Below are 26,856 nucleotides of genomic sequence, written 5' to 3'. Positions count from 1 at the left end.
AGGGCTGTAGATTCTTCATTCATATTAAAAATGGAAAATATAATGAGGTGCTTGGTTTTTACTTTAGTTTGAAAATACTGTGAAAATACTATTAATTTGAAATTAGGAAAGGCAATGCCAGCAGGCTGGGGGAATTGATCATTCCACTTGGCTCAGCCCTGCTGAAGCCACACCTCGGGTGCTGAGTCCAGGTTTGAGCTATCCAGTACGAGGGAGACATGGACAGATGGGAGGGAGTCCAGTGCAGGGCCATGAAAATGATTGAGGACAAAATTTGTGGCATAAGAGATGAGATTGAGAAAGCTAGTGCTGTTCATCCTGGAATAGGGTCTTGGGGTGGGGAGGATCAGATAGTGAGTATGAGTACTGTATGGTAGGGAATGGAGAAAGGGGAGCCAGACTTCTCAGTAGTGCCTGCTGACAGAACAGGAGGCAATGGCTACACACTGAAAACCAGATAATATATAAGACAAATCTTATGGTTTTGTTTGTTTGTCTTTGAGGGGGGTGAGGGGATGATGCTGGCTTTGGTTTTTTTTCCCTTGTTGGTTAGGGTGGTCAAACACTGGCACAGGTTATCCAAGGAAGGAGTGGATTCTTCTCCTTGGAGATGCTCATGTGATCCATTTGAGCCTGCTCTAGCTAGAGCCCTGCTTGAACAGGGAGGTTAGATGATTTCAAAAGTCCTTTCCAAACTCAGCAATTCTGAGTGATATGCTCCAAAGTAAAATGATGATAGTAAACTTTGTTAGCCTCAAGGCAGAATGAGTGTCTGCTTTGGTTTATTGCCTTTTTACTGTTAGGTAAGTACTACCCATAAAAGTCTAGTTTGTGAAAGGACTTGAGGTCTATTGGAAAGTCAGTTTTGGTATCAAATGACTATTCTCTGGTCCATGTTATCTTTTAAGAAACTGGAATTCTTGAATATGCGTGTCTAGTGAGAACACAACATTGTTTGTTTATTTGAGCTAGAACAGGAACTTCTGTATACCCAGGAAATGTGTAGTTTGTCAGTGGCCAGAATCTCACAGTGGCTGGTGAGATTTGTAGAGCAGGGGTTTGTGTTGTCTTTAAAGGTAGGTGAACTGTCCATAGTTTAAAGGAGTACTCAGTTTCTAGTGAGCTGTTTTAAGCTCCAAAGAGCATGGAGGTAGACTAAAGATAATCTTAATGTCTCACTGGCTCATACTGCTACTTTACGGTTTGTGGGGTATTTGGCAGGGGTGGGAGTTTGTTATACTCCCAAATTTGTTATATTGTTTAGTCTGCTTAATTACCATCCTATATAACTAAATCAGCTATTGTTCAGAGTGCAAAACAGGTGATGAAAAAGCTTTGCTCCTGTGGTAAAAAAAAGTAACAATATGTCATATGGAAATAAATTATTTGTAGCTTGTGACTGCTTTAAAATACTCTTTACTGAACAGTGTTCAAAACCAAAGGCAATACTGGTCTTAATTTAACCCATTCTGTACTACAAGTTCAAATGCCATATCTGGTTTTAGCTAGATATTGAAAAACATTATCATGCACAAATGGGTGCTATTTATTTTGTCATCATGCATGTTTGTTGTCTTTGTGATGCATATCCATCTGTGTTGCACAAGAAATTTATTACTGACTCAATATGTTTATCTAGAAGCAACAGAAGAAGTTTCATTGGACAGTCCAGAGAGGGATCCAATACTTTCACCAGAACCTACTCCTGCAGTCACTCCTGTAACACCTACCGCATTAATAGCTCCCAGAATGGAATCGAAAAGTGTAACAGCCCCAGTGATTTTTGATAGATCCAGAGAAGAGGTATGCTGTAAACTCTAAACTAGGTGAATGTTCCATTTGGATTTTTAAGTTTTGCCTTGTTTTAAAATGCCAGCTCCTAAATATTGGTGCATGGTATTATACCTTGCTGTTTATTTTGCAAAAAAAGTTTAGTGTGAATTTGACTTATGGAAATACTGTGAGAATTCACTACTGAGGTGATTATATTTGAGATCTGTAGTATTAGGAGTAAGAAGTTCTATTTCTTCAGAATAGATACTTTTAAAGTGTGTGTAGGAGTAAGATGTGAACTTGATACATAAGAAATGTTTTTAATTAAAATAATTCTAACTAGCTTGTTACAGTTTCAACTTGTATTTCTGAAGTTCCTAACAGGGAAATTGAACAAGCAGGTTTTAGAGTTATCCTGCATGCAAACAAACAGCTGAGGGTAATCTCATTCTTAACATTTCTGTTTACATTTGGTGTTCCAGTCAAAGCATGAACATTGCTGAGTGCCATTCATTCTAGAGAGTTCTCTTACCAGACAGTGGCTTTGCATATAAGACCCTACCCATGACTCAATGATGCCTGCTTCCCCAGATACCACATGATGGCATTTGATTCAGATTTTGCCCCCTTCAGCCCTGGTTCTGTCCCTTCTGCCATGGCATTTCTTAAGATATCTCTTTTTATCATACTTAGGTATAGTACATGAAGGATTATGAAATTCTGGAACTCAGACGAGTATCAGAGAATTTTTTATCTGTTGCTTTTTCCTTCCCAAGCTCTTCTGGTACAGATACTGTTACCGAAAAGGAATGTCTGTACTTCGATTACAGGCACATGGAAGCATTGCAAATGAGAGTGGTTGTGAACCACAGTATCTGCTGGCATTGTAGGTGATACAATGAACAGACCCCTAAATCTCTTGTACTGAAAGCTTTTGCAGTAGGTCTTAAAACTGAAATCACAGTACCATTTAGTTTGGAAAAAACCCTTAGGATCATTTGAGTCCAACTGCAAACTTAGCACTACCAAGTTTACCCCAAAAACTTTGGTTGCAGTCACAGTCAGTGTTAGAAAGTTTATTAACATTGAAAAGTATATCAACATTAGAAAGTATATTAACATTAGAAGGTATATTAACTGGAAATGTTTCATAATTACACAAACATAGACTTTTTCTCCTCCTTCCTCTATATTCTTATCCTTGTATCCATAGATAATATGGGTGTCCATTACCTTGTTAAATGTGGTCTGTCTTTGTCCTAGATTGAAGAGGAAGCAAATGGAGATTTGTTTGATATAGAAATCAATGTATCAGACCCAGAGAAAGTTGGTAAGTTCCTTGAGCCTAAAACTTCAGATTGTAGACTGTCTTATTCCTTGAAGACTATTCCTAGATATAAGCATGATTTCCTCTTTAGTTTTCCTTTGGCAATTTTTAGTATCTAAATGGAAATCTATTTTAATGTATTTTTTTGGACTGAAAAGAATATGGCAGGATTACACTACCTAAGTTTTTTAATTTTCTTACAGGGGATGGCATGAATGCTTATATGGCATACAGAGTAACAACAAAGGTAGGTAGTGCAACAAACTTTTGTCAATACTTTGTATTGTAGCTGAGATGAATCAGTAATTTACAACTTTTTTTTTTTAAGACATCACTTTCAATATTCCACAAAAATGAATTCTCTGTTAAAAGAAGATTCAGTGATTTTCTTGGCCTGCACAGCAAATTAGCAACAAAATACATGCATATTGGTTATATTGTGCCTCCAGCTCCAGAAAAAAGTATTGTAGGTAAGTGCAATTCCAGTAAGGTGACACTTTAGAACTGAATACAAAATACTCTTCTGCTTAAATACTGCTTACTTCTCAGGTGGTCCAAATATTCTTCGTGTTCTGTATTTTCTAAAAGTTCATGTTAAATTGGAAAGATATGTAATGGCCTCTTCCAAATTCAGAGTAGTGTTGATAATGAGAAGGATATCTTAGTGCATGGCCTTGTGTTTCTTACCTATGATTCTTTCTTTGCTGATGCCTTCAAGAGCTGATTAGTCTACCAAAACAAGAATGAAATAGAGTTTATTTTTAAGTTAAGCTGTTATCGATTGCTTGCAATATATAGAGGTTCATACGTGCTTCAGATCTCTGATACTTCTTTTTGTTTCTTTGATCGTGGTGAATGCAAAACCTCTCATAAATTTTGCAAGGTTTTAATGCAAGAAATTACTTTTGGGTTGAACACCTTAAAGGATCAGATCCTTTCTCCATGAGCTAAGAAGCATGCCTGGTGCATTAAGAGTCTTCAGTTTTGTGATTTCTAAGTAGGAGAGGTTCTTTCAAAATAGGTAAATATTTAAAACAGTAAAGCTTGTAAAAGAATTTTGTGTTACTCATATAAATAAGTGACTCGAATCTAGAATGTTGTTTGATATGTAGGTAATGACAGAACTTCTTTTCAGTAATTTAGTCTGTAAAGATAATCAGAGCAGCAGTTTTTCATGTAAGTAGGAGTGGGCAGATTGAGTAGATGTAGGCAGCAAGAGGCTTGGAAAATTCATTATGTTTCTTTATGGAAAAGCACTGTGTTTTTAAGCCTGTGAGACTGAAAGTGCGACCTGAATTTTTGGTAATTCTTCAAGTTTATGGGTAATTCTGTAATAATCAGTTTTTCCTGTAACACAAATAAGTTTAATTCCAAATGCTAACAGGGCTTATGAGGTTTCTGATCATGTCTTTTGGATGATACAAAATTTAAGGCATTTATGACAGTGTGCATTTACATGAAAATGTAGTGCTTGCATCGCAGTCAAATTCAGCTTAGACTGGATTTCGGCTACCACTTGAACCAAACAGCATAAAAATTGATGCACCTGGAAGACAGTAAAGTGGCGGGACATACTGCAGTGCAAGCAAGCACTGGCTGCTGCTTCAAAGTCTTGTGTAGAGACTTTAACTTACAGGTAGGTTGGAAAAACTCAGATGCTGTAGAATATTTCCAAAAGATCATAAAACTCCCTCTTTAAAGCTGAACTTCACAAGTGTTACTTAGTTGTGTTCAAGAGCATGTAGTCAGTACATTTCGGGTTCTGGAGAAAAGGAGTTGATTCTGGTCTGTTTTGAAATACTGCATCTTAAAGCAGAGAGCTGAGGAAACAGCTGAAAGTAAGATTATAGTCTTATTATGCATGTTTATGTTTAAAGTCTTAATACATAATGTCATACATTCAGTGTTAAGCAATGTGTGTTGTAAAGAAGTCCCTTGTCTGTTAATTATGCTACACTGTTGGTAACATCTGGAGTTTAAAGCTCTGATTTTATTGTGCTGATGAGTGGTAGAGGCTGGAGTTTTCGATCTTAGCTACAAATTCAAGTCCATCAATTACTGACTGTGGAACAAAACGATAAAAATGAGTCAATTGTGAACTGGAATTAGCATTCATTAAGGTACTTCACTATTTACATAAGTGTATGAAAATCACATTTTCATTTTTAAAGAAAGTAATCTGTTATGTTGTGGATCTTTTCCTGTGAAGGAAGAGTGCTTGGTCTACAGAAACAGTCTTTGCACTGGTGTTTAAATAGGCTTATATTAGTAGAGAAAGAAATGTGGCAAGACATTTAGAAATAACTGACATTTTTACAGGGTAGGAATTCCTCATTTGTGTCATTTGTTTGTGTATTCAGTTTCTCCCTAGGAACTTCTGTTCAAAGTTCATCTATGAAGGCTCTTTTTTATTAAGCCACAGAATTTCCTTCTTTCTGCAGTAAAATATTATTGTATAGTAATACTGTAATGTAAAAAGGTGAGACATGTGAATTACCTCAACTTCCCTTGAATATTTAAATCACTTCTATTTGAAGACATACTCAATTTTACTGACAAATGTATGGATTTAATTACATTATGCTGTGTAGAATAATTTTTGCAAAAAATCTTTATCAGATTTATTTTCATCGTGTTGCAGAGGAGGGAAAAACTAAGGCTGAGAGGTTAAGAGTTGTCTTGTTCCTGTAAGGCTTTACGGCTTATCTCCTCCAGGGGTTACTGTGTGAAACTTTTGTATCCAGAAGGGAGATTGGGTGAGAAACTTAGGGAACTGTTGACAGTGAGTATATCATCAGAATCTCAAAACTTTTAGCTAAAGAGACACAAAAGTAACAGATAAGAAAAATAGTAGACCTACAAAACAGACATCTTGGTTGTATAATACAATACCTTTTCTTAAAATACCTTTTATTATTTGTATAATAAAATACCTTGTTTTTCAGAAAATAATAATTATTGATGTCCTGTGTTTCCTGGTTTTTGATTGGACTCAGGTTGCTAAACTCCAAGTTTAGATCTTTAGCATGACAAATAGTGAGTTCAGTCTGACTGTTTTAGTTCTTCTGTTGCTGAGGTTGAATTTATTTCCTATGGCATGACACATCAATAACTAGTTGCCACTCTTGTCTTGATCAGAGAAAGCACTGTAAGGCTACATACATTTTATTCTGCTGATTCTGTTCTCCTTGCAATTCAGTTCAGAATTTTCAGAATTTGTTAGTTTGCATTAGTTAATTAAAAAACTATTAGTTTTAGAACTTAAAAGAAAAAATAGTAGAAGGAAAATAATGGTACTAAGCTTACCAGTGAATAGGTTTATAATCTGAGAACATTTTTGTATTCTGCTTTATATGGCTAACTGTTTTCTTTTTCTGGATGTGAGTTGCCAGTAACACTCTGAGCAGCATTTACATTGTTTTCATAAATGCAAGTTAACCTAGTTTTACTTAACTATTAGTCGCAATTAATATGTCACAGGAAATTGAGTATTTCACAGAGCTATTTTCACAAAACCATGCACCTTGCAGTTCATTTTTTTAATCAACACACTATGTAGTGTTTTTCACTGTAATTTGATTTAAATGTGTAAAGCTAGGTGAGCCTTATATTCTAATCACATCAGTTATGTTAATGATTTATCTGTGATAAAATAAAATCAATATGATGCTGTTTCCTTCAAGGCATGACCAAGGTTAAAGTAGGCAAAGAAGATTCTTCATCTACTGAATTTGTGGAGAAAAGAAGAGCAGCTCTAGAAAGGTAATGTGTGTGTCTAACTAAAATTTATTTAGGCTCAGAATTACTTGCAGTATACTACATGCGTTCTGTAATTGCAACACTGGTGATCTGTACTTTAATGAATCCTGGCGGTTATATAGAACTGTCAGATTTTTGAGTAGAAATTGACTAATTCCCATTAATAACAGGAAGAGTAGCTCTATTCATAAAAAAGATTATAGCTGACTTGTTTCAGGCTTAAAATTAAGATGGCAGAGGTTCATAAATAAAACTACCATTACAATCTTATATAGACATTTTGGGTTGAAAGAATTAAGACACTTAGAGTAATATATTTATTCCATAGCAAATCAGCTGTTGGGCAGGAAGGCAGGTGAAGAGGCCTTCAATCACTTGAAAGTAAAATGGGCTTCTGATGATGTGCATTGATGACATTGATGTGACTTGCTGAATTTTGGCATAAGAGATACTGGATCTCTGTCACCCAGCACTGATATATAGCTGATACTGTCAAAGTATCTTTGTCAGGAAGGGGTCCTGTCCCTGGTATACTGCCACCTTAACCTTAACTTGTACTTCATACAGAGTATGGAACAAGGGAAAAAAGTTGAGCAATCTAATGTGTAAAATAGTTTAACTGCAATCCTTACCTTCTTCAGGAAAAAAACCAGATAAGGATGTGGTAAACATACCTAGTGGAGGGTGGATAAAAAATTACACTTGAGGTCTAAGCAGATGTGCAGAAGAAAAAAAGGAATGAGTTACATTGAATTGTATTTGTGCATGTATGAGAACTAAATGGATTGAAGACTCTTGTCTATCCAGCACATAGATAGTTTATATGTAGACTAGAATCAACTAACTTGTCCAATATTCCCTATAATTCTAAAATAAATCAGCCAGAATTACCTGTAACAAAAAGACTGTCCACTGCAGTGCACAAAAATGTTTAAACAAGTTCTTTTTTTTCTGGAATAAGCAGGTTTATAAAGGAGTCCTCACTCAGCTGTTTAAAATAAGAAGCATATTTTTTTCCCACTGTGCAACATAGATATGGCAGGCCCCACCTTAAAGAGTTTCTGGTTTAAACAAACTGTGTTGTGAAACACTACCCAACCTTTAGTATGTTACATTGTGGTGTGGAGTGCACGGCACTCTATTAGATTCAGTCAGGCACATTAGATCTGTTCTGCTACCTGATATTTTAATTTTTAAAATCATAGGTATCTACAACGTACAGTAAAGCACCCAACGTTGCTACAGGATCCAGATTTGAGACAATTCTTGGAAAGTTCTGAGGTATTTTAGAACTTTAATATAAAGTTCCTTTAACTTCTCTTATTTATTTCTAGATATGGTATCCTACCAAGTAATATATTCACTTTATATTGAGACCTAATCCTCTAAATTAATATGAAATCAAATTGGACCAAACCCTTCATGGCTAGAATGGCAGAGGCTACTAAGGTAATGGTGTGCCTCAGGCTCTTGTAAAACTTACAGTGCTAGTGACAAAATGCGATTTGCTGTATAGTGACTTGTCAAATGAGTCAGTCTTATCAGTTGTGATGCTTTTTAAGTAAGATCCAAAATTAAACTTCCAAGCTGGCTTGGAAGCAGCTCTCTCACATCTAGGAATTCAGCTTGAGCTATATTGGTAGGATAATGTGAAAATGCTGGCAGTGCTGCTTACCAGGCTAGGTATTTTTGTAAATAAGGATTTCAGTTGCCTGTACTATTAATCTGGTACCTTTCACAATATTAAATACATTGTTAAAGATACAATGTATATCTTTATAAATGTGCATAGTGTTTTCACTCTAATACTGAACTGTGTTTTGGCTAATGTCAGTATCTTAGTTATATTAATAAGTCACAGAGGCCTCCCTACTGACAAAAGCATCAATAGATAACTTACAGTGGGTTTGTCAATGCTGCTGACAGACAAAACATCACATGAAGGGTAAATGGTCTGACATAGGGGCCACCTTGTATAGCATATACAATCTAGCCTGAATAATAATATCAATTAAATTTAAAGTTTGTTAATTTAACTCCGAGTGTGTCTCAGTACCAAAGAAGATAACATATTTGAGGTACGTTTATAGCCTTATATTGAAAAGCAAAAAGTCATCAACCTTTTATTATCAGCATGCAGTGCATGTGCTGCATTACAATTAAATGTGTAACAGAATTTCCTTTGTCTAATTTGTTATAAATCTAGGCTTTTCTGTTCCTGTAGTGGCAGTTTGTTTATTGTAGCATATAGGTGGCCATTTAGGACATTTGGCTAGTTCATAACAGCTTTGGACAAGTGGTTTGTTTGTTCCATTTAAATGTAAAGATGCAGAAGAAAAGTAAATAGTCTATATTTTTAAGTTTTCCTCTTGAGAATGTAGAAGTAGTAAATTTGAGAAATTAGATTCCACTATATTGAAACACATAGGACTAAAGAAAACACTATATCCTTTTCTTTCCCCCCTGTGCCCAGTTAAACCTCCATCCTTTTAACCAGTCTCTTTGCCCTTATTTGTCATTCAATTCCAGCTGCCGAGAGCAGTTAACACCCAGGCTCTGAGTGGAGCAGGAATATTGAGAATGGTGAACAAGGCTGCCGACGCTGTCAACAAAATGACAATCAAGATGAATGAATCGGATGCAGTAAGAGCTGATTTTTCAGCTTGAATAATGAGATGAATTAATGAGCCTCAACAATTGCATTTTAAAGCTGTAGAAGTAGAAAATGGGTTATTAATTTCCTTATTGGCTTGAATTCTTAGCTGTATCAGTTGACCACCCTGGAAGTACCTGGATAATTTGCTTCTTTAGAACCAGAAATATTTTTGGTAATCTAATTTGTAATGCTTGACTCTTTCATCTTTTGTCAGTGGTTTGAAGAAAAACAGCAGCAATTTGAGAATCTGGATCAGCAACTTAGGAAGCTTCATGCCAGTGTTGAAGCATTAGTCTGCCACAGAAAAGGTAACTTTACTGTTACATGAACCTTAGGAAATGGTGATGAAACAAGAGCTCAGCATGTCAGAACTCTTAACTAAAATAGTTACACAATGTATTTTAGTACAAAAATTTTCTACTTGTATCTTCTATTTTAAACTGCTCTAGTATTTTTGTATACCTGCCTTTAATTTTAAATTTAACTAGGGTATCTGTCATTCCTAGAGTCACTCTAATGATCTAGCATATTTTTTTCCCTTGCAGTGTCATTATCAGACCTAGCAAATGATTCTACTACAGTAGACATCCATAAATTTATCTTTAGGTCTCATGGCAAGAGTAATTTCTTTCTGAACAAAAAGTGGCTGCATAAATCCATTTAAACATCTTTTGGTTCAGTATTGCTCTGTTAACTGAGTTTAAGTGCTTACACAGGAATATCTTATTCTTGATTTAGTCTGCATAATGATATACCCTCAAGCTACTGTTAAGGTAGACTTTTTCTGGGAAGATAAGTAGTCACAGAATATCAGCTTTTTGTTTGCTTATTTTAGATAGAAGCAAAACGTGTAAGCTTATGTTGCAATAACCTGTGCTGCTCTTTGACAGAGATGGATTTCTATCAGGTTATTAAAAAAACCCAAACATAATAAAAACCAAACCAAACGAGAAAAAACCCTAAACAAACCACAATTATGAATCTGTAGCTCAAGAAGACCCTAAGTGTGCTTTCTGATAATATTTTAGTATGTTAAAATATGATGTTACCTTTGAATACTTCCAAAATATTAGAAAATGTCATAAGTTGCTTTCTCATAATTCTAATCAAGAATTGCTCTCTGCAGTAAGAATATCTTTAGCCACCTATCTTCAAGGCTAAGGAGTATTTAAGAAGTAATGGAAAATGGAAATCTTTATTTACGGTTGATTTGACACCTTATAGATTTGGAGAAGTGTTGGATCATTGTGTTTTTTCTAAGAGTTGTGTCCAAATTGTAAAGGTTTTAAATATCTGAAGACAGCTTCCTTCTGCAATCACTTCTGGTGTTCTGATGGTTCTGTAGGAGCAGCAAAATTGCAAACTAACCTGAAGTAATTTGGACCAAACATTTGTTCAAAGGTCTTTCATGGAACTAAACTTTGTACAGGATTACTTACATGGGATTTGAGACAATTGCACCAGTATTTGTTAATAAATAAGCCCAAAACTTCACTTCCACAGATGCTGATAGTATGTGAGCTTTGGTTGTTTTTTATTTTAAGGCATATCAGAATGTGACAATACATTACAGTATGCACATGTAAAAGTTACTTAAAGTCAATAAACAGCCCAACAGAAGTAAATTCCACTCATGGGAGTGGTGATTTTGTGAAAGGGTTGGTTTTGTTTCTGTGCTGAACTAAATGGAAAATTTGTGCTGTAAACCTGTTAAAATTGTTCTGAAAATTTGCTCTGTGGGTGACTTAGCTTTTGTTTTGTCAGTTTGCATTTTCTCTGAAGTAGACAATTGGATAATACTGAAGTGACTTTTTTCATATCTTTTGCTGAACAGAGTAAGCGTGACATTAACAGACTTGGCAAAGCATTTACTGATTGAGAGTTTTTTTGCACAGGAGTTGTTCTCCTAATTGTGGTTTCATTGTGATGTCCTTGTGTATCTTACTGTGATCTTCACCTTAATTTCAGTTGGTCAAGTAAACCTCTGCTCCACTGATATATGCTGCAGAGTAATATAATAAATTAACTAAATCATGCTGAACATTACTCCTGTGTTTCAGAGCTTTCAGCCAACACCGCTGCCTTTGCTAAAAGTGCTGCCATGTTAGGTAACTCGGAGGACCACACTGCTCTGTCTAGAGCTTTGTCTCAGCTTGCAGAGGTTGAGGAAAAGATAGATCAGTTGCATCAAGAACAAGCTTTTGCTGATTTCTATGTGTTCTCAGAACTGCTTGGTGATTACATTCGTCTGATTGCTGCAGTAAAAGTGAGTACTACTAGGAAAAATACTGATTTAGCATTTAAAGTCATATTCCTTGGCATATAGTTTTAGGGTAAATGAATGTGTGCATTTGCTCATGTAACACACTTAAGTTTTTGCCTGATGTTCTAGTGGGGTAAAGTGAAAGCATTCATGAGTTATTCCAGTGATAAAAATGGCTGTGATCAAAGATGTGAATGAAGTGGTTAGATCCAGAAAAAATGGAAATCTACTTTAAGCAGTACTGATTTTGTACAGTATTTGGGGATACTGTACTGTACTGTGTCTAAGCGTACAGCACCTGTTTATTTCAGATTACTTACTGTTACAGTAAGCATACATAAATACAGAAGAACATAATTTGGTATTCTGTATTTAACAGATAGCCAGTAATGTCTTTAAATGAGAAAAAAACTCAATTTGTGGATCTACATTTCATTTAAAAAAATATTCAATTTAAGTGTAAGCTATGCTGCACAGCATGATTATGTTTAGACATGAGAACAGGTATCTGTGAATTCCTTCCAGAAATACCTTTGAACTTGTCAGGTTGTTGGAAATACATGTTTTTCTTTTGACTTTGTTTTTCTTTTTTTTTTTTTTACATGCGTACTTCGCTTCTGCTGCCTTAGTCTGTGCTAACATAAACGTGTTGCTGAAAATGCATGTAATACATATGCATGAACAGTTTGCTAGTATCTGCAGTTAGAGAATTGTTTGCATGATAGAGCACTTTATAGTGGTTGTTTTGGTAGTGGTTTGATAAAATGAGGGACATAAAATGATTTGGAGCACTGAAGTGTCTGCTCTGAAAAAGGTTCTTAAACAGCCTGTCATTTGTAGAAGGTATTGAACTGTGCAAGCATGATGTCAAGTGAAATGCAGTACATGGTAGACAGGCTAAGGTTTCTTTGAGTATACTACTTGTTTCAGCTTTATGCTAGAATTATTTTTTTCCTACTGAGAATTTAGATAGGCCTAACAATTCCAGTTGTTCAAGAAGTTTGTCTATTCTCACAGGGTGTGTTTGACCATCGAATGAAATGCTGGCAGAAGTGGCAAGATGCTCAGGTCACTTTACAAAAAAAACGTGAAGCTGAAGCAAAGCTCCAACTAGCCAACAAACCTGATAAATTACAGCAAGCTAAAGATGAGATAAAAGAGGTAATGTTATCAAACATTATTTTGGAGGTCAGACTTTCTGCATCAGCTCATTCATTCTGCATTAATGCTGCTTTATGCCATTTTTGTTTACAAATCACTTACTTGCTGTTTCCCATATTTACTGAAATTTTTTAAAATAATTTACTTAAAACACTAAATGTGTGCAATTTTTACTCATTATAAGATCTGTAAGACAGTTAATACTGTCTCTACAGTCTGGGAGATGGGAGGGAGGGAACATGGACAAGTTGATGCTTTTAACTGCTAACAGCTCACTTGGATAGGCAGAGGAGCATTTCTTGGTTTCTAAGCTGACTGGGTAAATCCAGCAAAGACAGCTAATAGAGAGCTATTCCTATGTTTTGCTTAAATATGCAGCTTTTCTACCCATATATATGTGCATGTATATATGGTGTAATTTCAGTAAAAATAAATCTAACATGTTGAAGTGTCATAATTTATACACTTTTTCTATCATGCTTCACTAAGGAAATTGAAGAGGTAGGACAACTTAATTATTTAACACTAATGCATTCTGAGTATGCTCTAGTGCTCTCCCATTAAATAATGGAAGAATGTTATTGCAGATTTCAAGCTCTTTTACACAGTTGCTTTGTTTGGCTTCGTCATTGGTCACTAACCACATGCTCCTTTGTTCTTTTTGCCCTTTGATATATTTCACATACAGTATTTAAATTACTCATTAACTTGATTTTCTTTTCCTTAAAGAAGTCCTTTGTTTACTGAGAAAACCTACAATTACTCTTGTGTGACCACATTCTTGTTGATTGCCTCTACTGATGCACAGTAAATTTCCTGATTACTGGTAGCAGTGGGAAATAGTGGTTGTTTCCCAGTCCCGATATTAAAGCAATTACTTTCTTCTCAAGGAATTCTTTTTCCTGCATTATTGGATAACTAGAGAACATTTTTAGTAAATCCACAGTTCGAGTGTGCCAGTTGAAAATCTCACTGGAACTGAAATGTGTTGAGAATTGCTGAATTCTGTAATACTGGACCCTCTGGCAGAAGAATTGTGAAGTGGAAGCCTAAGCAGCTTGAGCATCATCCATGACTCAGTTGGTTTTTGTGGGTAAAATGACAATGGGTGGTCCTAGAGATACCTTATTGAATGAGAAATTTCTCATTGTCAGATACTATAAAATGGCAAACTGTTACCCAATAAAAATTCACATAGGACCTGGGCATGATGAAACTGAAATGTAGAATTCATTAGGCCTATGGAAGCTTTCACAGAAATCTCAGGCACATCTGTTTGAAGTGGTAGGAAAGTATGGGCAATCCTCAACTGTGTTTTATACTATTTAGTTACTAGCTAACTGTTCAGGCTGATCTTCCAAGAAGATACTATTATGACTTACTAAAAAGCTTCATAATGTATATCTAAAAGGGCAGTCAGGGAACTGTGAATAAATATATACTAAAAATATAAATATGGAGATGTTTAAGCAGCACCACTGGATTGCTAACAGCCAGATGCTACATTGAAGCATGTTGCTTCCGTGCTACTTTTTTCTGATGACTATGAATGTTACTCAATGTATTCGTTCTCAGTTAATATGTTGAGATGAACAGATACAGTTGCATTTCAAAGAACTGCTCGCCTGCCGTGGGGCTCTCCGTTTATCTACGCAACCGATTTAACAAGGCAAATAGATGTGTAAAAGCAGTTACAGGGCCACATAGATGCTGATGATCCTTCTTGTCTAGCTGGGTTCTTTTCACAGAAACCAGGAGAAACAATCTGGTGTCATATATTGTTACAGGAATGCAATGTTCCCAATATGGCATAAACCCATAACAAACATCTCTTCTTCTGAATTTTCCTCTAGTGATCTTCTTACCTGCAGTAATGTTTCTAGTCCAGCTTTCTGTGAAAACAGTTGCCACTGAAAAAGAAGGCTTGTGCTTTGTAAAGCAGATAAGCACATCCTCAGAGCCTTGTCATTTGCAACAGAAATATGATAGCAATAATCAAATACTTGACCAGAGGCAGAGATGAAGGTTTACTCATCTCTTCTGGAATTAGGAAAGTATGGGGAACTAACTTGAGACTCTTCCAAGCTTGATTGGACAGGTTTAGGTTCCTTTGTATGAAGTTTATAAAGGGAATAGTAAGTAAAGCCTTTCAGATCCATTTTGTTTTCTAAAGAATATTTTTTAAATGTTGTTAAATGTTCTTAATAGTTGTACTAAGATATTTTTACATTTTATCTACAGATAGCATTGGCTTAAAGATACCTTTGTTGTACTTTGATACTGATCTGATGATATCCTAAAACACAAAGCTAAAATTGTTACTGTAAGATTTTCTTTTAAATAGGCCAAAACAATCAAATAGGTCCTTTTAGCTCTTAAGTGACTATCAGTGTGCTAAAAAAATTACAGGTAGACTGAATGGACAACACAAAATCTTACCTCTGTATGTCTTTCCTTTGCCAGTGGGAGACAAAAGTTCAGCAAGGGGAAAAAGATTTTGAACAGATCTCCAAAACCATTCGCAAGGAAGTGGGAAGATTTGAGGCATGTATAATTTTTTCCAAGTAAATGACAGTTCTACTGTACATAATATTAACAATATAAGTAAAATTTGTTAAGAAGTTAATACACCATAATTTATTTATTAACAGAAGGAACGAGTGAAAGACTTTAAAACTGTTATTATCGAGTACTTAGAGTCGTTAGTGCAAACACAACAGCAGGTAAGATTAATTTTAAGCTTTGTACAAGTTAATAAATAATACATGCTGTATTATTTTATTTAGAAAAATATGGGCTTTAAGCTCAGCTGTTTCTAAAACATTAAGAGCTACTAGTCTGTGCTGTATTGGTGAATGATTGCATTTTCCCAACCCATGCAGAACTGTAATTCCGTGAAGCAAAATATGTACTTACACTTACTGAAGAGACTTGGATTCTTAAATGTTTATTGCTATTTTTTAAAAATATAAGATATTATTGGATATTGAATATTGGAAAGTATTAAATATTGAATATTGAAAAGTATTAAAACAGTTTTCAGTGTCTGAGAAGTGGGTCTTGTTACTAGAAAAAGTCCAGGCTCTTTTTTTCTGCTCATGGCAGGAATAGAACCCTCCAGCTTTGTTTAATTTAAAAAAACTGAAAAACAGTGTCTTAAGTGGTAAGAAGAAGTGGCTGATCTTTCAAAAAAATCTGTAGCATTTTATTCTATAACATTGTGTTCAACATGTGGCAACATACCCATAGTTATGAGGAGATTTCTGTGCCTAATACTTGTGTTTTTTCTTGCACAATGTAAAAATATTAATGAATAAGTACCTACATTCTAACTTTGTCTCGTGGAGGCAAGTTTACTGCAAGAGGAGGTAGGTATGCATTGTGATTTTCAACATTTAGTACCTAATGAGTGATTTTCCCTTCTCTTCAAGCTAATAAAATACTGGGAGGCATTCCTACCTGAAGCCAAAGCCATTGCCTAAAAGAAGAATATTCCAAATGAGAAGACACTCTGGATGTTTGTCCTGGATAAAACTAAATTCCACAGTGAAATCACTTTAAATCATCTAAATAAACCGCTATATATTTTATGAATTAACATGTGGCTTTTTTTATATACCACAGCATTTTATTAACAAGCTGCATGTCCTGACCCTCTTTGAAGTGGACTGTGGCATGATGTTCTGCAATACATTGCTGAATTGAACACTATTGTGTCTTAATCCTTGCACTAAAATGTGCACTGCAAGGCCAGAAAGCTGATATTTTTGTTCTCTACAACACAATGTTCTGTAGTGTGTTTACCTGATCTTTATGAAACAAATTTAATTGCATTGATTAATGTTCACTTAAACATTCCTGTACAAAATCATGTTTTTGTGATTACAATAATAAAGGGATGTACCTTGTGAAATGTTAAACACTGTGTGCTTGTGTCTGTTGATACTTGGTGGTGTTCTTAGGAGTACTGTCTAGAGCAAATTAAGATGTATCCAGCAAAAACCCAGCATTTTGCAAAGAGTGATGGAGAAAGTATTAAAGATGCACAAACAATTACCCGTGGTAAACTGTTCTGGTTTTTAATTCTAAATCTCTTCGATGTTCTTTTCACTTGAAGTTATCACTGCCTTGGCAAATTCTACTGTGTTAGTATTCAGAAGGTCAAAAGACATGCTTGGGCCACAGACACGTAAACTGAAATCTTCTTCTGCAGAAATTCTGGTAATAGTTGAGGGAAAAAAGTGGGTAATTTAGCTGAGTGTTTGATAGTTGTAAGAGCTAGTATTCTGTTTGGATTTTCTTCAGTAGAAAATATATTTGAAGGGACTGGTTATACCTTTTGCATAAAATCAGAGCACATAAACATTTTTCTGAAATACACAATATTAATGTAAGATGTAATGTCCTGTCATTTTAATGACATACTGAGCTTGTTGATATATTAGTTTTAATGTTAACAAATTTTAGGCAAATATACTCACATAAAAAAGCATGAGAAGCAGTTACTTTCAGCTAATCATAAGACTGCAGGATGAACACATGAATTTGTATTGTTTGGGGTCAAATATAAAAGAGCACATAATACCATTTCTGAACAGAATGGAAACCTCGATTCGACTCGACGGTCATATTCTATTTTTACAATAAAGTTAAGTGTAAACTTGATTAGTATTTGCTATTGTTTCTCTACTTACCTCTCTTAACTCAGTATTTCGAGGAGTTTTCAAGGGAACTAGAACAGAAAAACCCTCACCAAAATTTATCAAGCCTAAATTAAGCTTCTTTTTAAATGGTTAAATGCCAAAGCCTTAAGTGAATAATACCTTATGCATCAGTGTTTGTTCCGTCATTGATCGTAAAACTGCCTTTTGAAGAGCTCAAGTATGCAGATCTATGACGAAGAAACTGATCTAGGCATAAGACTCTGTAAAGTGTTACAATGTACTTAATGCTGGCTTACTTGCTGCTTATTAAAATTGACCAACAGCTCAGTATTAAACTTACTGCTCACAATATGTACTGCTTACACTGAAATTGATATTTCCACAACTAAAAGACTCAGTTTGGACATGGTAAGGTCAAAATAGGTGAACATATCCTTTCATGATTTTCTTTTCTTTTTTCTTTATTTTTTTCTTTTTTCTCTAAGTGCCCAGCTTTCTTAGCTCTTGATCTCTTTTTGCTTCCATCAGGGTCAGAATTCATGTGAATGATTGGTCACTTTTCTTCTCTTGTGACAAGAGAATAAGAAAGTCTGCTAGCAAGGATTAGTGTGGCTGTCCATACAAGTTAACTGAAAACAAGAATGAGTTGTGCAAGTTTTTCTCAAAACCAGAAGCTTTTTGGGGAACAAAAGGATAATGGCATATCTGGAGTTCACTGTCACACAGGGTTGGTTGCTAATACAAAAGATTCTAGGGGTTTTTTTCCATCACAAGGTTAGCTTGAGGAGAATATCCAGATCAGCTGTTACATTTGGCTAGCATAAAACTCTTGCTGTTTCAAGAAGCCATTAATGATCCTGAGATTGGCTCAATTGGCTGATAATGCCAAGGCTCTGGGTTCAAGTTCCAGATGGGTGATTCATTTAAGAGTTGGACTTCACGATCTTTGTGGGTCTCTTTCAACTCAAAATATCCTGTGATATGGAAATTTATTTTGTTTTTCTTCCCCTGCGTTGTGAAGATTGGAGATCTGGTTACCGTCTTCCCTCATGTCATTATCATCCATATTAGCAGAAAAATTTCTCAACCCAAGTGAATGGAGGTATTACTGAACTCTTTCCTCTGTGGACCTCACTACTAGCTATTGTGCTACATTTAGGTGTGCATTTCATTAAAACTACAAGCCAATGTACAGCTGAAGAATCACTAGCATAAGCAAAAAGTAAATGTTTGCAAAATGATGAACTGCATTTGGAATACTCTATGAAAGAAAAGGTGCTACTGAATTCTAGTTTACCTTTTAGGTTAAAATAGAATGCAGATATTTGCAACAAATTCTTCTACTCATCATATCCATCATCCTTTTTAAATTAAGTGTAAATAACATAAAATGACTCAAATTGAAGACATTGTTATTTCTTTCTTAAGCTGATGTTCAGTGCACAGTAAGCCTGTAATTCTTTCATCACTATCCCTTTTAAAACAGAATATTCTGCTTCCTATCAATTATTCTTTCTTCTACCTCTCCTAGGTTATTTCTCTCTGAAAGCCTCATATGGGAGTTTGTTTCAGCTTCTGTGGAGTTCATGCCCCAAATATGTCAGTTTCTTTCAAACTGTGGAGATGAGCTGCTGGCTGGTAGGTCTTGTACATCTAAGAGAACAGGCAAATCTACTAAAATTATGTGTACAGTGAAATGATTGTCTCAAGGAAAAAAATTAGAAAAAAAACCCCATTGGGGTAGAGTAGAGTAGAACAGGCTATGTAATAATCTTAATTTGTGGCAAAATATGAGTCTATTACAAATGTGGGGGGAAAAAGGCAATATTTTAACTGGTTAGAAGCTGAATTTTCAGGTTGTTCAGAATGTTACTTGTTACCTGCTAGGACAATTCTTCCTTTTTTTAAAATTCTTGTCTTCCATAGTTGAATCAATGATAGTAATTGCAGGTTGTAACTTGTTAGTAATCTTTGGACTTTACAGGTGAAGTCATTCCTTCCCTTCCCCCTCCCCCACCCCAGATCAGTGAGGAAATGATTAACAAAGGAGAGGGGTATAAAATTATCCAATTTTTTTTTCTCTTATTAAGAAAGAAGAGTACACAAAGCAGTTTAGGCAGACCTGTCCTAGGATATTCATATGCAAGCTAAAATTAAATAAATAGGCAATGGAAATGGAAGAGCAAGAAAAGACTAGAGGTAAACAATTTATCTGTGGTTGAATTTTGTGAGTTGACTTAAAATTAGTTTTTTAGCGATTGAAAAATTGACAAACTTAGATTGTGATCTAATGAAGGACTATTTTTTGATCTGGCCTCTTGCTTTGATGTGTATTTTACTTATCACTTAGATTAGAATTTTTGTATGGGTTTCTTTGCCTACTTCTATTCTGGAGATTAGCCATTCAGAAAGTCCTTGAATCATGAGAATTAGTGGAAAGTGATCTTTCAAATTTGCCTGTAATTTTTCCTTTTTCTCTCCTGTGAATCATTCTAACATGATGGATGCTAAATTCCCCCTCCCTGTATGAGGAATTGCATACTGATTCTTTTGGAAATAAAATAAACACAGAAGTGGCCAGTAAAGGGGCAGATTGATGGTTCCTAATTTCTGTAATTATGGACGGTTAGGTAGAATCTGATGACAGGGAATAGTTACAGCTGGAGTTACAATATATTATGAATTAATTTTATATTCTGGATCAAGGTAATTTAAGAATAAAACCCAAGATATTGATAGGTGCCACAACACCCAGCACTGAAGACCAACACCTCCTAGAGTACTTTCGAGAGTCTGCTCAACAGATGAATTTGAAGACAGTCTATGTCACTGGTAGCGGTAGAGTTCAACCATTTTACAGTTTCACGTTTAGGATTACTAACATAATTTTAATGCACGTTATGCCAGTTCAAGTCAAGCTACATTTGAAGTATTTCCACCTTGCTTTGTGTTTTGTGGGAAGAATTAGTGTAATATCTGTGCAGTTAGCTTTTAAGGACCTGGATGGTTTTGAACACACTTTGATAGCATTCTATGAACTACTGTTTCTTAAATTTTTGATCTTCAGTGTGTTAGACAGAAAGACAATCTTGGCCAGCCAGCCATGGGAAGAAATCCTTTTTCTTTCTTTGGATGTAACTTTAAAGATTAGCCAACTAATGATGATATATTGTGTAAATTAAGTATTTAACATTCCAAAACATATTGATGTATTTGAATTCAGCTCACCATGTAGTCTTCCTTGTTCCTCTTGGCTGATGCACAGTCAAAAGTTCCATTATATTCTATTGAATTTGAAACCAGATTAATGTCTAAAACATTTCTTTGTTAATAAGTTATATTAAAGAGAAAAGTACCTTTTTGAAATTACTGCTTATTAGGTTGCAAACAGCCACAAACAGTGCTCCTATGAAATTCTTCTACTAACTTCTCAGCGTAAATGCATTATGGTACAAGTGGTGTCCTAAGACTTATCCCTCTGGTTTTTATTAGTGGGAGAACACAAACTACGTCTAAAGACTGGATTCTTAACCAGAAAGTAACAGTAATGATAGCATGATAATTTTTACCTAGTATGCCCACGTTTACTAGAGTGATAATACTATTATCATATGGCTAATCTTTCCTTGAGACTATTGTAATATCTTTATCAGAGGGTGCTTTGGGGGGGGGATGGGATTTCATACACACCTTTCAGTAAAAGGACATGATGGAGAGCACACAGAGGCTGGAAACAATGTTCTTGTCACTACTACCACAGAGCAGTGCTGGGACTGTCCTGCTGGTTGTCAGCAGTTGAGGACACTGGTCCAGGAGCAGTGTTGTGCAGAAACAGATGCTTGAGAAATATCTGGCTTTGATTTCAGGTAATTATTAAAAAATTTTGGTTTGTTACTTCACTTTAGCTTAACAAAGTAAAATAGTGTTTGTTTGCTTAAGTCTTCTTGATTTAAGTCAAATGATGTCTACTTTGTATTGCATCCTTCAAGTTACAGTTCTTTGCTTAGAGCAAGATATAATTAAATTTACCTTTCAGTAAAATAAAGAGATATGGAGGGAAAATGAGCCTGTAATGTGGTGCTGTGGCGCTCGATAAAGATGCAGGACACACTTTTATGGTGCAAAGAAGACAAGGACAGATCTCAGCTTATTTTGTGTGCCTCTTATAGTAGAGTTTTTAAAGAACATCCCACGTCTATCCCCAACTGGTCAGTAACAAGTTGTTACCCTGTATTTACTGGTCACTCAAACTCCCGGTGTGTACAGGAAAAGTTCTTTGTGAGAGATAGTTTTCATTTTTCTGTCTAATGGTGTAAAAACAGTTTATATGGGTGGGTAGTGTTTATCACAGTACTATAGTTCTTTCTCAGGGGAACCAGGTTGTTTGCCACAGACTTAGAGCTCTTTCTCAGGGAAAACAAGTTGTTTTTCACTGCTGCAGAACTCTGTTCTCAAGAGCTGTCAGCTTTCTCATGGCTTCTGTAGGCTCAAGTCAGAATTCAGTTTGTAGGCCTTTGGCCTGCTGTTTCTCTACCACAGTAATCTCCCTCTCCCTCTCCCTCTCCCATGCTATTAATCTAGAAAGAAACAAGTTAGTTTTCAACATAAATTTCAAAAAGCTCACAGCATAAGCCACAGACATCAGATAAATTTGTTTTCTGACTATTTTTGAGGTATGTTTTTGTACTTGGATCTACTTGTGAAGATCAAACCCTCTATGCTCATGGATTTATCACAGTAGCTACTCTAAAAGATCAGTGACGTTGTCTCAGGTAGTGCCTGAGACTCTCCGGACTCACAAGGTGAATTTTAAGATACACTGTTTAATACAGTGGCAGTTTGTTGACATTTTGCTTCCAAATGGTTTGGAGCTTGGAATTGGCAAATTTGTGTGAAGTCAAAGCAGTTGCCTGTGCCAACAGCCTGGCCTCCTAAATGCACTTGGTGTGCATTTAGAAACCTTCTGTTTCTGCCTCCATTATTCTTTAAGCCATCAAAACAGCTGCCTATTCTGGAGTCTTATTTAATTTCTCCAGTGGTGAGGAATCACCTACAGTTCTCTGAAATTATATGGTTTTCTTTGCTAAATAACAAAGTTCAGAGGTGGCCTCTTGGGAACACACACAACATAGGGAACTTTCCTGAGTGCCACTTTTTTTTCCCCTCTTAATTTCATGTCTGTTCCCAACAGGCGCTACTAGAGGTGCAGCATTTGTTTATTGACTGACCTAGTCATAGCAGAAGGCTGTGCTGCCATTCAGCGGGCTTGGTGGACTGCAGCGTTGAGTGGCAAGAAGTGGCATGAGGTTCAGTGAGAGCAAATGTAGGGTCATGCACAGGAGTAACATATACAGGAATAGCCCCAAGTACCAGCACAGGCTGGGGCTGACCTGCTAGAGAGCAGCTCTGTGGAGAAATACCTGGGAGTCCTTGTGGATGACAAGCTGGCCATGAGCTGGCTGTGCCCGTGGCGTCCTGGGGTGTGCTGGGAAGAGTGTGGCCCACAGGTGGAGGGAGCTCCATTGATTCCACATGTGGAGTGTTGTGTTCAATTCTAGTCTTGGTACCAGAAAGGTACTACTGGTACCACAAGGTACTACTGAAGAGGGTCTGGTGGAAGCCAAAAAATTATAAGGGATCTGGAGAGGAGAGACTGTGGGAACTGGGCCTGTTTGGTCTGCAGAAGACTGAGAGGGGATCTCATTAATCTAAAGTCGGGTGCCAAGAAGATGGTGCCAGATTCTTTTCAGTAGTGCCTAGCGGTAGTACGAGGAGTAATAGACATAAACTACAACACAAGAAATTCCACCTCAGCCTGAGGAAGATCTTTGCGCTGAGGGTGGCAGAGCCCTGGAACGGGCTGCTCAGGGGGGCCTGAGTCTTCCTCTCTCCAAACCCATCTGGATGTGTTCCTGTGTCACCTGCTGTAGGTGACCCTGCCTTGGCATGGGGTTGCTCTTGGTGATCTCCAGAGGTCCCTTCCACCCTAATGATTCTGTGATTCAGGTTTGAGCTGCAGTGTGAATTTAGGACCGGATAAATTCGGCCCTCCGGAATTTAATTTTTTTCCCCTCCGCTTTTTGTGTGCTCCGCAGTAGTGCTGCAGCTCCGGCTGAACCAGAAGCCTACGCTGTGGAGCACCGTTTGTTTCAAAGCACGTTTTCTTCAGAGGAACCTCCTCCCGCCTCATCCTGGCAGCGCGAGGGGCCGCGGGGTGCGGGGCCGAGCCCGTCTCCCGTCCCGCCCATGTCACGTGGTGCATGATCACGTGACGGGCGCACAGATGGCGGCCGGGCTGCCGCCGCGCTGAGGGGAGCTGGCATGGAGGTGTTCATCCCGTCTTTCCGATACGAGGCGAGCGAGCTGGAGCGGGGATACACGGTGAGGTGCGCCGGGGCGGAGCACGCCCGCGCCTCGGGGAGGCCAAGTGCCGGCAGCCAGCGGGGGCTGCGCTGCAGCGCTGGGCAGACATCAGTGTGCCGGGGCCGTCCTGCCCTCCGTGCCCAGGCCGGCCCCGACCTGCCCTGCCCAGCCGTGCCCTGACCAGCGCAGCCCGTCCTGCCCCGCCAGCCTTCTCCCCAGCTCTGCCCAGCCTTGCCCCGCCCTGCTCTCTCCAGCATTGCCCTGCTAACCGTGTCCTGCAGAGCCATCCCAGCCCTGCTCTGTGCACCCCAGCCATGTCGTCCTTGTCCAGGCCGGCCCGGAGGGAGCCGTGCCCTGCCCAGCGCAGCCTATCCCTGCTCTGCCCCTCTCGGCACGGGGAGCATGGCCTCAGCCCGCCAGACACCTGCTGCCTCACTCGGGCGCTGTTCTGCGGGGCGGCAGCAGCGACTGCGGCGGGTGCGGCGTGAGCGGCGAGGACGCTCCGGGAGGCAGCTGCTCCCTCGCCGCTCCGCCCTGCGGGGTCCAGGTGAAGGGGCTGGAGTATCTCTTGCATGTGGAAAGGCTGAGAGAGCCGGGACTGCTCATCCTCGAGAAGAAAAGGGGCAACAATGTCTCTTCAATACGTACCGATGACCTGAATGGCTAGAGTGAGAGGGCCAGACTCTTCGTGTTGGTGCCCGGTGACAGGAGAGAGGGCAGTGGGCAAAGACCAGAACACAGGGAAAGCTCTTGAAAGATATGACAAGACTGGCTTGTTATCATGAGAATGGTTGAGCACTGGCATAGGTTGCCCAGAGGACTGTGAAGTCTCCATCCTTGCACGTTCTCTAAACTTGGCTGGACACTGTCCTGGGTAGCCGGCTGTATAGCTGGCTCCCCTTGAACAGGCAGATTAGTTTGCACAGGTTTTAGAGGTCCTTTTTGTTCTCAGTAGTTTTTTCACCTCACAAAACTGTTGGACAGTAGCATATTCACATGGTGCTTGGTGGAGACAGGTGGACCAAAACCCAAGGTATTTATCTGAAAGTGGATATTCAAAACTTGCTTCCTCTATTAAATAAATTAATTTAGTAGCTTAGAAAAAAAATCTGAATCCTGTAGAACTTCTAGAAGATTAATCCATATAGGTAGTCATAGTTCCTTGAAGCAAGTTCATCTTCCTTATGCTGCATATTATTTGGTCTTCACTACTAGCAAGTGTTTGCACTTTAGTTGTGTCAATGTGGGAGTGTAGCGGCGTTAATACTTTTGCCTCTTGGGTGGACTTAAATGTAAGTGACTCTCTACAAGACACCTGTGTGGTTTTGGGGACTTGGCTTTCAAACATTTTGAACGAAATGTGATTGAGTGTAATTACAATAGCGCAGACTGATTCCACCACGTCCTAGTTGGGCAGGTTAGTCGAAATGACAGAGTGATTTCTAAGATGTGCATATTACACAAATAGGATTTCTCATAGTAATGTTTATTTTTAGTATTTGCATTTAGTGAGTTTCTATAAATAAGAAATGAAACTATATGATTCTAGGAGTCTTCCAAGAAAAGGATCCTGAGAGCAAGCATGTTCTGTGACAACACTGTTGATTGTTACAGCATTTTTCCTCTTGAGTCATTTGCTGGTGGTGAGTCAGTCTCGTGGATCTGAAAGTTGCTGTGGTTTAGTAGATTTTGGTAGTTTTTCCTGCGTGATTATTTTGCCATTTTATTCAGGTGAGGGGATTCTATTCTACATCCATATGAGCCATGATCATACTTTATGCTGACCATGAAACTGTATGAGGTAGTATAGCTGAAGTTTGTCTGAGTTGGGCATGCTTTAGGAGAGGATATGGAAAACTGCCCTGATAATAACGTTGTGTCTTTCCTTTGTGGTTTAAAGGACTATTCGTGAGAAAAACTTATGCTGGTCTAATTGTCAATTTGTGATTATGTAAATAATTTGCATAAGTATTGTTCCAAGTGCAGAAATTCAAAGGGGTATACTTTATGTCCTCCTTACAGCAAAACTGAGGTTAATGAAAGCTTTCCGTTGCTCTGTACTAGCTATGAAATTATACAGGTAATCCACTTTATGTTCGTTTTCATCAGCAGCTTTAAAATATTAGCATTTAAAAGTGTGGTTTACAGGCCAAAGAAAGTGTACTGCCTGTGAACACTACTGGCAAACTGGTAACAAAAGACAAGAAAAGGCTGAGCTGCTTAACTTTTTTTGCTTCAGTCTTCATTTGTGGATCTCTTTTCCCCACAGTTCTTGAGTGGATAGACTGCAAGGCAGGGAATGGGGAAGTAAGTTGTAAGAGATGATAAGGGTCACGAAGAACCTGAACATACCTGAGACTAAGGATGGTGATGAGATGCATGCCAGAGTCCTGAGGGAGTTGGCTGATATAGTTGCCAAGCCACTCTCCTAGATATTTAAAAAGTCATGTGAAATCTGAGGTGACTGGAAAAAGGAGTACCCATCTTTAAAGGGCATAGAAAGAAGGACCTTTCAAACTACCAGCCTGTCAGTGTCCCATCCATGCCTGGGAAGATCCTGGGACAGATCTCCTGGGAGCTCTGCTAAGGCACATGGAGCACAGGGAGCCAGGGCAGCTGCACCAAGGGTGAGTCGTGCCCAACCCGCCTGGTGCCCTTCTGGGATGGAGTGGCTGCATCAGTGCCTGAGGGAGAGGCTGCAGGTGTCATTTACCTGGGCTTCAGTAAGGCCTTGACGTGGCCCCCATAACATCCTCCTCTCTAAACTGGACAGGTGTGGGTTCTGCACATGAGCTGTTAGATGACAAGAATGTGTTGGATGGTCGCATCCAGAGGGTGGTGGCCAATGGCTCAGAGTCCCAGAGGATGTCAGTGGCAAGTGGTGCCCTCA

The 26,856-nt window shown here is 37.9% G+C and overlaps 2 protein-coding genes across 3 annotated transcripts in view; both read left to right on the top strand.

Moving 5' to 3' along the window:
• The window catches only part of SNX2 (sorting nexin 2), a 29,601-nt gene extending 12,742 nt beyond the window's left edge, over positions 1-16,859 (top strand). Inside the window, exons 3-16 of one of the 2 annotated variants that reach the window (XM_054282742.1) lie at positions 1,640-1,803; positions 3,037-3,103; positions 3,304-3,347; positions 3,429-3,570; positions 6,784-6,862; positions 8,065-8,140; positions 9,389-9,502; positions 9,730-9,823; positions 11,576-11,781; positions 12,796-12,939; positions 13,429-13,440; positions 15,403-15,483; positions 15,591-15,662; positions 16,371-16,859. In XM_054282742.1, the coding sequence (XP_054138717.1) occupies positions 1,640-1,803; positions 3,037-3,103; positions 3,304-3,347; positions 3,429-3,570; positions 6,784-6,862; positions 8,065-8,140; positions 9,389-9,502; positions 9,730-9,823; positions 11,576-11,781; positions 12,796-12,939; positions 13,429-13,440; positions 15,403-15,483; positions 15,591-15,662; positions 16,371-16,421 (1,346 nt within the window). In that variant the 3' untranslated portion in view covers positions 16,422-16,859. The remainder of the gene's footprint in view (positions 1-1,639; positions 1,804-3,036; positions 3,104-3,303; positions 3,348-3,428; positions 3,571-6,783; positions 6,863-8,064; positions 8,141-9,388; positions 9,503-9,729; positions 9,824-11,575; positions 11,782-12,795; positions 12,940-13,428; positions 13,441-15,402; positions 15,484-15,590; positions 15,663-16,370) is intronic. The other variant, XM_054282751.1, reaches the window with a different exon arrangement.
• A 7,013-nt stretch (positions 16,860-23,872) lies between these two features.
• Positions 23,873-26,856, top strand: part of SNX24 (sorting nexin 24) — an 88,628-nt gene continuing 85,644 nt past the window's right edge. The window contains exon 1 of the mRNA XM_054281612.1: positions 23,873-23,984. Within this exon, the coding sequence (XP_054137587.1) occupies positions 23,925-23,984 (60 nt within the window). The 5' untranslated portion in view covers positions 23,873-23,924. The remainder of the gene's footprint in view (positions 23,985-26,856) is intronic.

Source organism: Melozone crissalis, unplaced genomic scaffold (assembly GCF_028551555.1).
Source record: "Melozone crissalis strain CALT ecotype California unplaced genomic scaffold, PUWL_Pcris_2 ptg000005l_1, whole genome shotgun sequence".
Lineage (NCBI taxonomy): Eukaryota > Metazoa > Chordata > Aves > Passeriformes > Passerellidae > Melozone > Melozone crissalis.
The sequence above is the reverse complement of the archived record's forward strand: the minus strand, read 5'-3'. Positions and strand labels throughout refer to the sequence as shown.